We start from the raw sequence: 13,667 nt of genomic DNA, 5'->3' as shown, positions 1-13,667 counted from the left end.
ACTAGAACAGCCTGATACCTGAATGACTTCAGATACAGTCATTTGCAAACGTTTCTTTAAAAGCTGGCACAAAACCTTCTGAGCAGTCTGGTCTATATGTTCACTCACTCTACTATTAGAGTAATGCCATGTGACAGCTTAGGAAAAGTGAAGTCTGACAAATCAGAGTATGACTTCTGTGCCGTCAGTGTCACTTCTGGGTGTTTCTCTTCAGCCTCTTCCATCTGCACACATTCCCACACAGGTGCGGGTGACGTCACTGCTGGGTGAGCACGGGCTGCGTACCCTAAGAAGGGATGGGCGGCAAGGAGACCCTGCCCAGCGGCCACTACACACAGCAGCGTCGATGCGGGGTAGGCCTCACGCTCCTCAGCTCGTGTGAGGACGTGGACCCTGTGCTTTGCTGGCGTTCGTCTGTAGTGGCCGGGTGTGCAGCACTCTGCTGAGCAGAGCCTGTGCTCACAGCCCTGCACCTGGGTCACTGGGATAACGCCGCCTTCCCCTGCCTCTGTTACAAAGCTGCGGCCGACATCTCTCTGTTCAAGGTCTCTCTGCATTCTGCCCTCTTGCTGAAAGTCAGATTTGCAGGGAAAGCGTTCTTGGTTCAAGGGGCTCTATCGTTCATGGCCGGGAGACACCGCAGGCCTTCCTGCAGAAACTATGCTGGTCCCCAGAGTCGGGACCAAGTGCAAAGAGCCCATGTATGCTGCATCCTCCACTAAGTTTGCTCTAATTTTTTTAAAAAGTGGGTTCTTTTTAATTTGCATTTTAAAAATTAGTGAGTTATAGCATTTTTTCATCTGTTTGCCAACTTCACTAATTTTGAACATTTCCTTAGGCACTCCTAAGGATCACTATCTATTTTAGACACAAACTTTTTTGTTTGTAATGTCTACCACCTTGTAGAATTTTATTAATTTTTCCCTCTTGAATGACTTTTGAAAATTTAACTTGGCCTGCTTCAAGCAATCAAAAACACCAACTTGGGCAGATGTCTGAGTCCAAGCCTCAATTCTCTCTCCCTGGGGCATCTGGAAACGGTCAGCAGTAGCCTCTGCTCCGCACATGAGTGCTCCAGGCCCTCTGCCCTACTCTGGAGCAGGGCCCATGAACGTGAGCAGTGCTGCTCGCCACCCCGTGCACTCTCCCACGTGCTGCCGAAGACTACAGTACCCTGAGGGCGATCTTCATCTTCAGAGTGCTGTTGGGCCCTGAATTACTGAGCTGGAAGCGCTGGTTCATGGTCATGTCGTCACTGGTGAGCAGCTGACTGAGAGGGATCTTCAGATGCCCCAGAGAACACTGATGCTGTTCATCTTTGACCTGAGGGACACATGACAGAACACACTCAGCTGGGAAGGTAAAGACCAGAAAGCATAGAAGTGTCCCAAATCCAGTCTTTAAAAATCACTTCTGCCATCTCTAAGGTAGGGCTCTCGTAAATGACTCACACAATGGATGCGCTCAGAATGCTGTGATGAGTGAGGTTACATTGTGCCCAAGCCCCATGTGCAGGTCACCTCCTCATCACAGTTACAACGAGCACAGATGGAGCACTGTGTTTCAAGAATCCGTAAGAACCGTGAGTTAAGAGGCAGCAGTCTAGGGGCGCCTGGGTGGCTCAGTGGGTTAAGCCACTGCCTTCGGCTCAGGTCATGATCTCAGGGTCCTGGGATCGAGCCCCGCATCGGGCTCTCTGCTCAGCGGGGAGCCTGCTTCTCTCTCTCTCTCTCTCTCTGCCTGCCTCTCCATCTACTTATGATTTCTCTCTGTCAAATAAATAAATAAAATTTTTAAAAAAACAAACAAACAAAAAAAAACATATATAAAAAAAAAGAGGCAGCAGTCTACACAAATCCGAAGATTAGGAAGAAATGTCTTAAATTCTGTGAAAACAGTGATAACACACATTCATGGTGATATGTCTTATCAAGTTTCTACTGGTGATACTTGTTTACAGAGAAAAACATTTCTAAGTGTCTTTTATTTTTTCCTAAAGATTTATTTATTTATTTATTTGACAGAGAGAGAGAGAGAGAGAGAGATCACGAGTAGGCAGAGAGGCAGGCAGAGAGAGAGGGAAGCAGGCTCCCTGCTGAGCAGAGAGTTCGATGCGGGGCTCGATCCCTGGACCCTGGGATCATGACCCGAGCCAAAGGCAAATACGTAACCGATGGAGCCACCCAGGTGCCCCTTCTAAGTGCCTTTTAAACACTTCCTATTTAAAATCCACCTGGTTGTTCTGAAAATTTGTAGTATACACTTTAAGGGCAATGCAATTTCTGTCTCCTGAGTAAGAGCCTTTGGCATTACTTCTGTAACCGGTGTTATTTCTGTTAGGAGTGTTGTAATACAAAATAGCTTTGTTTTTTAAATATATCCTTTTTTTAAAGTGGGCCCCATGCCCAAAGTGGGGCCTGAACTCATGATCCTGAGATCAAGATCTCCATGCTCTACCTACTGAACCATCCAGGTGTCCCAGTAATACAGAACAGTTTAACCAAACAGAGTAAGAACTCTGGAGATTTCATGGGCTATATGAAAGTAAGTAGTCAAAGATGCTAACTAAACGTGAACATTTAAAAGCCTGATTGCTTATTTCTTTTTAAATTGTAATCATAAAAGCATTTTTAAAAAGATTTTGTCTGAGAGAGAGTGGGTGTGCACATTCACAAGCAGGGGGAGGGACAGAGGAACAAGCAGACCCCCTAGCTGAGCAGGGAGCCTGCCATGGTGCTCCATCCTAGGACCCTGAGATCGTGACCTGAGCTGAAGGCAAAACACTTAACCAACTGAGCCACCCAGGTGTCCCTTAAATAAATAAAATAAAAAAAAAAATTAAAGATCCTTTAAGTACAGATTATTTGAAAAATAGTACAATTTATGAAGAAAAAATCAGCTAGACAAATACAAAATAAACAATTAGCTAAGCATACACATTTTGTATGAAACAGAAAGCAGAAATATAAAAGAGCAAACACAGAAAAGCAGACCAGGCTGGGCATGACTGACAGTGCAGGAGCTGGGCTAACCCACTGCAAGACGTCCCCTCTCAGACCTCACGACCTCCAGGGGCTGAGGAACAAAGTCAGAGTTCTACAAGCCAAACAGAAAATGGAGACCCTTAAACTTCTCAAAGACTGAATGTTGGGAAATAGGACCTAACCAAAAAAAGAGACGGAGCCAGGATTCTTAGGCTGGCATGTTTAGCACGTCAGCAATGGGAATGTGACACGAGCTGTGTGATCCACTTGGCACTTCCCTGGCGGCTAAGCTAGTATGAGCGAAGGACAGAACACGCGACCACCGAGAAGAACAGGTGTACGTTCAGGAGCTCGGACCCTCCCAAGTATCTACTTCTATACATTATGTATGTTCAAACACGTGGAGGACTTGTACTTCTGGCCATGACAGAGCAGCCAGACCTAAACTTAGCGTCCCATGTTAGCTTAAGAACCAGACAAAACGTGCGGGATGATGGGTTCTGGGCTGCACAACATGGAACACTGGACACAGCAGTGCCCGGAGAGCACGGACACTAAGTGATGTGAGCCTGACGACGACGCCCGGCCTAGACAGTGTCCAGGCCCTGACTCCGGCCCGAGGACGCCAGAGAGATGGGAGTCGTTGCCCGGAAGGAGGGAGGGTGAAGAAATCAGGGAGCAGGAGGTTCCAAGAGAGCTAGAGGCCTCTGAAGATCCCTCATCTTCAGCCAATCAGCACATGAGCGAGCAAACTACCCGAGGCCAGGAAAGATGCCCCAGGAGGCGCAGGGCAATTCCCAGAGCACAGAGGGCTGCAGGCAGTATCCACTCCTAACAGAGTGAGAAATCCCAACACCAGGGCATCCAACTAGCGAGGCCACATGATCCCAAGATTAAAAGGCTGTTGGGCCTGCCTAACAGAACTAAATCAAACCTTGACAGGCTCAGTGTCCAAGTTACTTACTTGCAAATGAGAACAAAGTTCCAAAATACTTAAAGGAACACAAAACCTCAGCACTCAAGAATGTAAAATTCACAACGAAAAATGACCAGGCAACCGAAGCAGCAGGAATATATGAGCCATAATGAAGGAAAATAACTCACAGAAGCAGACGCAGCAATTATACAGATGACAGAATGAGTAACAAGGCATCAAAAACTCTCACACTAAACATGAGAATGTACAAGAAAGACATGGAAGAAAAAAGATCCAAATGTTTTGTAAATGGAAAATCTAAGATGGAAAAAAACAGGATGGGACGGACAACAGCAGAGACGCCCGGGCAGGAAAAATGTGAAGATCTGGTCAAAAATGTTCTAGACTTTAACAGCAGCAGACTTTTCACATAGAAGCAGTGCAAGATGCTCCTTGAAGAAGATAAAACTGATAAACCTCTTGCCAAACTGATCCTGGAAAAGAGAGGGAACAAGAAAATTACCAGTATCAGGAGCAAGAAAGGGAACATCTTTCTAGGATACTAAAAGGACATTAAAGGGATATTCTGAAAAATGTTGTGCCAAGAAATTCAACAATTTAGATGAAACGGATGAATTCCTTGAAAGGCATAAATATAAAAAATCATCAAGAAAAAACAGATAACCTAGATAGATTTGTATCTATAATGGAAATTAGTTTGTATTCAAGCTCCTTCTTACAAAACTACAGGTCAATATGGACCCACTGGTGGAATTCTCCAAGCATGTAAGGAAAAAACCCAATTCTACATAAACTCTTCTAGAAAAATGCCAGGAAAGAACACTCCCCAACACATTCTATGAGGACAGCATTATCCTGATACAAACACTAGTGTCATAAGAACACAAACTTATAGATCAGTATTCTTCAGGACTAAGGTACAAAAATTCGTCACACAATTTTAGAAAGTTGAACTGAATACATAAAAAGGGTACTGCATCACGACCACGTGGCGTTTATCCCCAAATAAAGGTTTGCAAGGTTTAACATCTGAAAATCAACAATGTATTTTACCACATTTACAAACATAAAAGGAAAAACCATATGGCCATCTCAATAGCTGTAGAAAAGCCTCTGAGAAAATTCAATATCCATTCATGAAAAAACGCTGAGCAAACTAGTGAGCAGCTGGAGAAGGAAACTTCTGAAAAAGTATCAGACTTAACAGTGAAACCTCGAGACTCTCCCCCCACAAGATCGGGAAGGAGACAGAGATGTCTACTCAGTCCAGAAGTGGGAGGGCCACGGCAGGGTAACAAGGCAAGAAAAGGAAGGAAAAGGCACCCAGACTGTAAACACAGAAGTAGAAGTGACATCATTAACAGAAAATGTGACTGCCATATAGAAGGTGATCGTAAAAGAGCCGCAAACGGCGAAGAGTGACCAAGTACAATAATGTACCAACATACAGAAGTCAGTCGCATTTCTAGATACTAGAAACAAGAATCCAAAGTTGAAAATTGAAAAAAAATTACATATCAAAAAGTGTGACGTTTTAAGTTTGACAAAAATATACCGATTATGATGGGTCCATAAACTGTACTCTTCAAATCCGTGCAGTGATTTGTACGTTGGTTGCATTTCTATAATTCTACTAAAAAATGCAAATAAAATACCTCGACTTCGAGGTCCTGGCGCTTGGGATTGTGAATGAAGAAGGTGAAGTTTTCCTCCCACACAGGTTCGTTGGTTTTGTACCGAATCTGAAAGAAATCACCAAATATCAGCTCTGTGATACTTTCTGTGGAAAAGGGCTGCCGAGACTGTGGGTTCATTCATTTACTGTGTTTGGAAGCTCAGGATGACTTTAATTAAATTCCAAGGCACTTATTTGCTGAGCATGTGCTATTATGTATTAATTGTGAAAAGTGTTCAAAGACAGAGATCGTCCAAAGCTTTTAGAGTGGGTCGGGGAAGTTAACTGTTAGGGAATCCCAACTGTGTGCCCATCCCAAAGACAAGACCTCGTCTGCTCTGTTCTACCTCTTCTTCTATATAACGCTGGTAACTCAGGAAGCTTCTGAAACTGTGAACATTTTATTTTATTATTTAAGATTTTATTTGCTGTAAACATTTTAAAAGCGAACAATGGCCTATAGCTTTAAATAATTCCTGAAATGCTTTTCTTACATTAAGAAACTGTAGAAAGTGGAAGACATTATAGCAACAGCACTGCCCTTGATTCTTGAATAGAATTGTGTTTGTTGAATTTTAAGGACTGTTGGTTATCTTTCAAACAAAATATTTACAGAGCATTCAAAGAAAACTTAGAACTTTATCCCACGTCATTCATCCATGAAATCAAGCAAAGGCTACTATAATTTTTTAATGTCACTTTAGGAAATGAACAATATATTTGTTACCCAATAAAGAAGTATGGTTATCTATGAGTTGACTGATTTGAGAAAACAAGAGAAAGATATGGAAATCAACGATCTCATGCCTACACCATTAGCCAGCTGCCAGTTCTCATCTTAGAGCAGCAACAGTGACATCACAGGAAACTAGTCAGAATCTTACCTTGCTCTCCTGGGCCTTGTGTCCAACTGACATCTGGACAAGAGGGTTTGGATTGCTGTTTATTTTCTTCCCTGACTATCCAAAAACAAAAAACAGACAAAATAAGCAAGCATACGTCTTGAAATGGGGCTTACTAAAAATGAGATTATTGGCTCATATCAATCTACTTATTTCTGATACTTCAGTTACAAGGAATATCTGGGAAAAATTTAATCGGAAAATAATTGCTGAACATATCCCAAAGCAAAATTTTATCTACCATGAGATAAATTAAGAAAATTCCTGTTTGCTTATGATTTTTAAATGCTAAGGTCTTTTACTTTTAAAGCAAGTTACTTTGGAAAAATGGAATCTTCCAAAAATCTTTAACACTAATTCCAGCTCTTAAAACTTATCTTACTGGTATAAGAAGATGAGTAAGTGCAGCCAATGGAAACAAAAACACAAAGAAGGCAAAGGTAGGAGTGTACAATTCAGAAAACAGCCCCCTGGCTGAAATAATAAAAATACTACAAAGTATCAGAGTCTTCTCATTTTTAACTTAGTATCTTCTGTGAACACATGTAGCTATCAGATAACAAATCTTGCTTACCAGCTCCTAAGTAATTCTGACTGGAAGAACAAACATCAATCTAGAATTGCATTAAATTAAGCAGATATAAATATGAGAAAAATTCAGGAGTAATAAAAAAAATGGTAAGCATACTTTAGCAGACAGGTGATAAAACATAGTAAAACACAACATATATGGGACATGAGGTTTATTTATAACTTAGCCCCACAAGAAGATGCAGTTAAATATATGTTAGTGGGAATTAATTAGAACGTCACAAAAGTGTTTTTTAGTTGAACAATTTCAGAGTCAATCCTCAACACCGTAGCAATGACAGAAACAGGCATCAAATTTATGATTATCGGAATAAAATGTTACTAGCTCAAACATACTGTGATAATTTATTTTCTGGTTCATCTTTTTGATGAGAATAAATTCTGCAAAATGAAATAAATATTGTTAAAAAAAATATCCAAGGCTATAGACTACTGTGGCAGAGAATACTAACTTTTCCCCGAAATCCTTCCTTTCACTCTGGAAGCTGAGCGCAAGTCCTCTGTACGTACGTGAAAATTCTATTTCTGAACTTCCAATGCAGTTGGGTGTGGCTGGGTAATAGTCTGGCCTTCAAGGAAGGGCGTCCCCCCTTCACAGTGCCACGCAGTGCCACGGGCCAAGATTCCGTTACATTTCAGAGAAATAAAGTCATCTTCAGCTCTAGTGGCTGCTGATACAGCAACTGCGTTGATACAGAAACTGCTTCTGGGCTTACTGCATCTTGGAAAAATAGGCTTTCATTCCTAAAGTTACTGTATACCTTATCAGTTCTGAGACACACTTTTTTTTTTTTTTTTTAACTTTCTAACATCTCTTGGAAACAGAATGAAACTTACACTTGGTAACTTTATGTACCTGTTTGTAGGCAGGTCCCAATGGTAAGACAGTTGTTCTTTATTTAACTGATTTATTTTGCTTCCATTTTCCTTTTGTTGTGTGTGATATAATAAAAATCTGTATTTATCCTAAGCATAAAAATCCTTCCAATAAACACAAACACTATCAAGCCCTAATTGGAACTTTTTTCTTTCTTAGTACATAAAATAATGGTCTATATTTAAATCAATGATGTTTGAGATTTCATGAAATTAAGATAAAATCACTAAGTCTTCTACCATGATGCAATATTCAAAACGCAGGAGCATAAGTCAGATATACAGGTATAATGAAAATAATGAGTTAAAAAATTTTTTTTAACATTTAGTTTTTTATATTTTAAGTAGGCTGCATGCCCAACGTGGGGCTCGAACTCAGGACCCTGTGATTAAGTCACATGCTCTACTGACTAAGCCAGCCAGGCACCCCCAGAATAGGAGTTTTTAAGTTAGACTATCTTGAATTAAATTTCAGCTGTTTGCAACTGATTACTGAGACCTACAAATTTCATCTATTTGAACCTTGGTTTTCATGTCTAAAAAATGGACACGATACCAAAAAGCCTTGTTGTCAGGTTTAAGTTAAATGTCATAATAATTAATCGCTACACTGAGCTCTTTTACACACATGATCTTATTAAGTCGATACTCCAAAAAAGATCCTGTCACCTCCAGTCTGTAAGTAACAGAGGACTGAACATCTCACTCTAGGTCACACTGGGGAGTGGGCCAGGCTGGGCCAGGTTGCAGTTCAAACCCAGACAGTCTGGCTTACAGCCTTCACTCTAGCCATGATGTCTTGCTGGCCAGTGACCCTTAGATACCACAGAAACGGTGAGGAGAGACTGCTGATCTAGTTCCTTCCAGTGTTCTGGGAGTAGTTACTTCAACTTCTGTGCTAACTAGTACTGCAAGAGAGTAATTCCGTGCTAGGCCACACTTCATCTCAGGGGAGGTTAAGGGCTAAATTATTAGTCAGAAAGCAGACACGATTTGTCCTCCTCACTTGTAAAGTTGAACTTATTTTCCTACATGAAGCGGATTAAAACCACTCCTGATTCCTTCGGATAGAGTTTTCTTACAACAATTACATTTAATCCACCCCCCTCCCCCAAATATTTAAGCCTAAATGTTCAAAGAAATCAGAGGAAAAATAATAGAACACTGTAACTCATCGAAAAGTTCACAATTTAGCCAGAAAATACACATTCATGTTGTTTTAGGGAGTGGAGCTTAGTTTTCAATATACCTCATTTGATGAAATTTAAAGCTTCTCGAAAGACCTGTCACCCAAACCCAGCAGCACCAGAAGCCATGAGGTCACCGACTCAGAAACGGCCCTAACTCAGCATATTGGAAGAGGTGATTTCCAAACGGAGAGTCACAGTGCACAAGGGAAGAATATGTAGAAATCATGATCTCGAAACTGGATAAGTTTTTAAACAGATCTTCTATTTCACTGTGTTCACAAATTCAAGTCCAATTAAAATGCAGATGACTTAAAACCATCTTAGACACTGCTGCCAAAGGCCAACAGGACAGACGGCTTAATGTATCATGTTGGTACTTCATAAATTTTATCTTCAAAGTTAACATATTCTTCTAACTACTAATTCTTGGGTAACAAAAAAAGCTCTAACTAGACAACTAATTACTACATTAGTAGGGGGGCAATTTGTCAACAGACTCATGAGAGTTAAAAAGCATCATCTCTTTCAATATGTTTCAATTAACTTTTCAAAGGGAAGCTATTAGTTTACCTTTAAAGCTTTCTGAACTGCAGACTTCTTCAAGACATCAGGGTTAAATTCTAATGGGTTACTCTTTCAAGTCAGAAGAAAATGAATATACCAAGGGTTAATAAAACATGCAACGAGGAGTTTATGTAAGGTTAATGACCAAAAATTTATGAGAACAAAAAATCTTTAAATGAAAACCACCAACAAGAATGACACAAAAAACCAGTAAAACTCATTTTTAGCACATAGAATTCTTTATTTCCAAGATTCTACCTTAGAATAAGCCTTTATAAATACCCAAACACATTTCTTCTGTGATGACTACGATCCTGTACTGTTCTTGTTATACTCCCAGCCCTCTTGTCTTTGGGATTTGAAAGACCCAGGAGTGACACCTTAAGTATTCGCTATCTTTTACTTGAACGAACCCCCCCCCCCTCAAATATCAACCATAAATACACTACAGGTTGTATCTAAACTACAAAGGAATAGGCTGTACATGCCCAAATCGCTCTCCGATCAAGATCACACACCAGCCGAGCAGATGCTACTTTACTTTCTTCTGGAATTTACCTTCTGTGCAAAACCAGAGCACGGGGGCCTTTCCCACGTTACTCCTACTCTCTCAAGCAGCCCATGCAGAAGTGATCACATCATTTCAAGGGTCTGTCCTGGCTTTAAAGTTCTATTATTATGGGTTTTATGTCCTACTTTTATTGATTTTTTTGAAAAAATCATTACTTTCTTGCCTTCAAGAGGGCAAGACTGAGTTGTTTCACAGGCTCCTTCAAGGACTAACATTTAAGGGTAAAGATTTTATCATGCTAGTTGTAATTACCTTTATATGACAAACTGCTTTTTATTATGTGTTCATTAAACAGCAGATTTCCTAATGAACAAAGATGGGTAACTAGCTTCCCTGGCTCCTGTGGTCATGGCAGGGCGGGCCACATGAGAAGATGAAAATGTTTGGCCAAAAGGAATTAGTGTTACCTAAAGGTCAGATCATTGAGGCAGCCCGTGGAGCTTTACAAACACGGGACCCACCAGATCAGCCTCTAGTAGGAGCCTGGACAGCTGAGGCTGGGAACCACGGCCCTGAGGTGTGAGGCCTGATAATCTTCAAGGTGTCGTAAGAAGCCTTCCTGAAGCTCACTTTGGATAGATGTGATCTAGGCTAAGTGCACATATTACTCTGACATGCATCAGTGAAAGCAACATGGAGAGAGAGGCCGCGGGGAGGGTCAGCGTGCCAGACAAGCACCGTGGGACGTGGGAAGCCGCCCGGGCTTGCAGGAGACACAGGCCAGGTCATGCGGTGTACCAGGAGGAGACGCAGGCCAGGTCACGCGGTGCACCAGGAGGAGCCCACCGTGAGCCCTGGGTCTGTCCACCGTGACCGGAAGCAGTGACAGCTCCCTGTGCTTTTTTGAGACTTCTATTTCTCAGTAGTCTCCACACCCAGTGTGGGACTTTACCTCACAGTTCTGAGACCAACGCTCAAATGCACTCCCAACTAAGCGATGCCACCTGAACTTTTAAAAAGTGACATGGCACCAGCAGCATCAAACCCAATGGTCTTCACATTATATAGTTAGCATTTTTATCTATAAAGTAGATGACAGTGTGAACACTCAGCTCAGATAAACTTCACGGAGAGATCTATGAACTTATAAACTTGAAATGATAACGAATTCACTTTAAACTAAGATGGACTAGACAGCTGAGTTCAAATTCCAGCTCTGCTACCGACTAGCTGCGGTCTTGGGTCTCTAACCTCCGTCCTTCACAGTCTCGGTCTCCTTACCTGAAAAGTGGTCCTGACAGCCTGAGACCGAAATGAGGCACCCAGGTAGAGCCCTTGGAAGGTACTCAGCACATGGATGCTGTTGTGCAAGCCTTTCTAGTATGGGAGAGAGTCCTGCAATGCTAGGGTCTGCAGATGGCCTCACTGGTGGTCATGCACGCACAGGGTTGGAAATTCAGTGTTCTGAGTAGGCAGAAGCTAAGAGACTATGGTGACTTGCACTTATTAGAAATACCAGTGGTGTCAGACTTTGAGGAAAACTGAAAACACATTTAACTTCATACTGAAAACCAATGGGTTTAAAAAAGAAAACAGGCAATCAAATCTGTTCACATTTATTTTATAAAACATTTTGTTGATGCCTGTATTTGAATCATTAAGCAGTACTAGTATGTGATTTTGATAATGCGGAAAGAAAGCTGGTTTTGAAAACCCAGCAATGTCTTAGCTAAATATTACAAAGCAATTAAAAAATCCTGACATGAGGTCAGAAATATTTCCTTTAAAAAGCAGTCACAGAATGAGAAAAAGTAACTCAGGGAAGCTACTGTACACTAACAGGGTTTAAGCAGCAGAAGCACACTGCCGTCTACAGACAGCGGCTTACAGTACTGCCCACCACGACGAAATACTGCAAACAGAAGATCATTTTATGAAAAAGTGACAGAGAATGGTTGCTAATAGGCAACCGTTTTGACCTCATTTTGACTTTTAAAATGCCTTTAACAGGAACACCATGGTTACCCATAGAGACCACGGTTACCCTTTCCTAACTACGTGACTCTCAATAGCTCACCAAACCCTTCAGGGTCTTGATTTCCCTCAGCTATAAAATGGGACAAAATACGTATTTTTCAAGTTTTGCCCCACTCTTCTTTTTTAAATAAGAATAATCTGAAAATGTATGTGGAAATAGAAATGGAAACTCTTCAAAAATGCAAAGCACTACCGTTGGATTCAAAGGCCAAAGAACTTTAAGGATCTCACTAGTTACTGAATTAAATCAGTCTAGAAAGAGTAACTTTCTAGACTAATGAATAAGCCACTGGTGACCTTCTCTGACCTCAAAGCAGGTAAAAATCACCCGCTAAAAGCACCAAGAATCAAGGCCCCAGAGCAAGACCCTGGGACACAGACATAATGAGATCAGAATCAACTTCCCAAATAAGGGTTAGAAATGCTCAATTATCCATGCCTGGAAATTCTTGAAGTTCTTTAACAGAAGCTGAATCACAAAGTCCATCTGTTTTTTCCTCCCTTAGCAGCTCTGGTGAAAATGTGAGGAAGAAGTAAGATTGCAGGGTCACAGGCGGACTGTCCTCACTGACCGTCCCTACGGCACAGCCGGCACCGCCAGGAAAGCCAGGCTCTAACGCTTCTGTGTTTTGTCAGGAGGAAAAAGTAGATTCAAGGAAGTTTTTTGAAAGCTTGCAAGTAAGTATTTACATCTCACACTGAGATGAACTGCAAGAAAATCTGTTTTAATCATTATGGCTTCATCTTTTCCTCAGAAGAATTTTTGTCTTTATTTTTTTACGGGCTGGAAGCAGCTTAGGAACGTAAGGCTTCTTCATGACTCACCAGGTCTGTTCATCTCATCATCAGATGTAGTCACCAAAGGTGGTTACAGCAGTGTGACTTTTACAAAACAAGCACAAAAGAAACACACACACGGTAACTGAAATCATGCAAGAAAGTTAAACACGCATGCCACACCATGCCACCCAGTCGATGGCATTAGAAGTTCAGCCCACATTCTAGCAGTCTCCATTAAAACATAAGAAGAAAGAACACCGGAGAACTCACAAATAGTGCTCTATAGACTGAGGTAGTATTTTCACAAAACACTAGTCCCGACGCTCGCCTCTCTTTTAAGTATCCACACCCAAAGTTTCCCTCGTAGATACTCTTGGGAAAGTGGAAACAGGAGGAGAAAGCAGAGAAGGGCGGGTTGCAGTCAATGGGCAGCACGAGTACACAGGGCGCAGAGGCAGAGTCCCAGCGCCCCTCAGAGCCGCGGGGGCTGGCGGGCAAGCGCTCCCGTCTCCAATAAACCCCAACCAGCAGCGATTCTGCAAAGACCCTTTGCCTCTGACAGTCAGAGCACACTTCATGCACGAAGTGCCGTCTTAATAGAGTGAGAAATTCACTTCTGC

General features: G+C 41.7%; 1 protein-coding gene across 4 annotated transcripts in view; it reads right to left on the bottom strand.

Moving 5' to 3' along the window:
- Nucleotides 1-13,667, bottom strand: part of ESYT2 (extended synaptotagmin 2) — a 78,051-nt gene that overhangs the window by 8,362 nt on the left and 56,022 nt on the right. For 2 of the 4 annotated variants that reach the window (XR_014301122.1, XM_082692893.1), the window contains exons 14-17: nt 9,726-9,788; nt 6,481-6,555; nt 5,577-5,663; nt 1,174-1,323 (exon numbers count right to left, since the gene is read on the bottom strand). Coding sequence is in view for 2 of the 4 variants with exons in the window: in XM_082692893.1 (XP_082549019.1) it covers nt 1,174-1,323; nt 5,577-5,663; nt 6,481-6,555; nt 9,726-9,788 (375 nt within the window). In the remaining 2 variants the exon portion in view is untranslated. The remainder of the gene's footprint in view (nt 1-1,173; nt 1,324-5,576; nt 5,664-6,480; nt 6,556-9,725; nt 9,789-13,667) is intronic. The other 2 variants (XR_014301121.1, XM_082692894.1) reach the window with 1 other exon arrangement.

Source organism: Mustela nivalis (genome assembly GCF_964662115.1).
Source record: "Mustela nivalis genome assembly, chromosome: 12".
Lineage (NCBI taxonomy): Eukaryota > Metazoa > Chordata > Mammalia > Carnivora > Mustelidae > Mustela > Mustela nivalis.
Note: the sequence above shows the minus strand (reverse complement) of the source record. Positions and strands in the feature narration are given on the sequence as shown.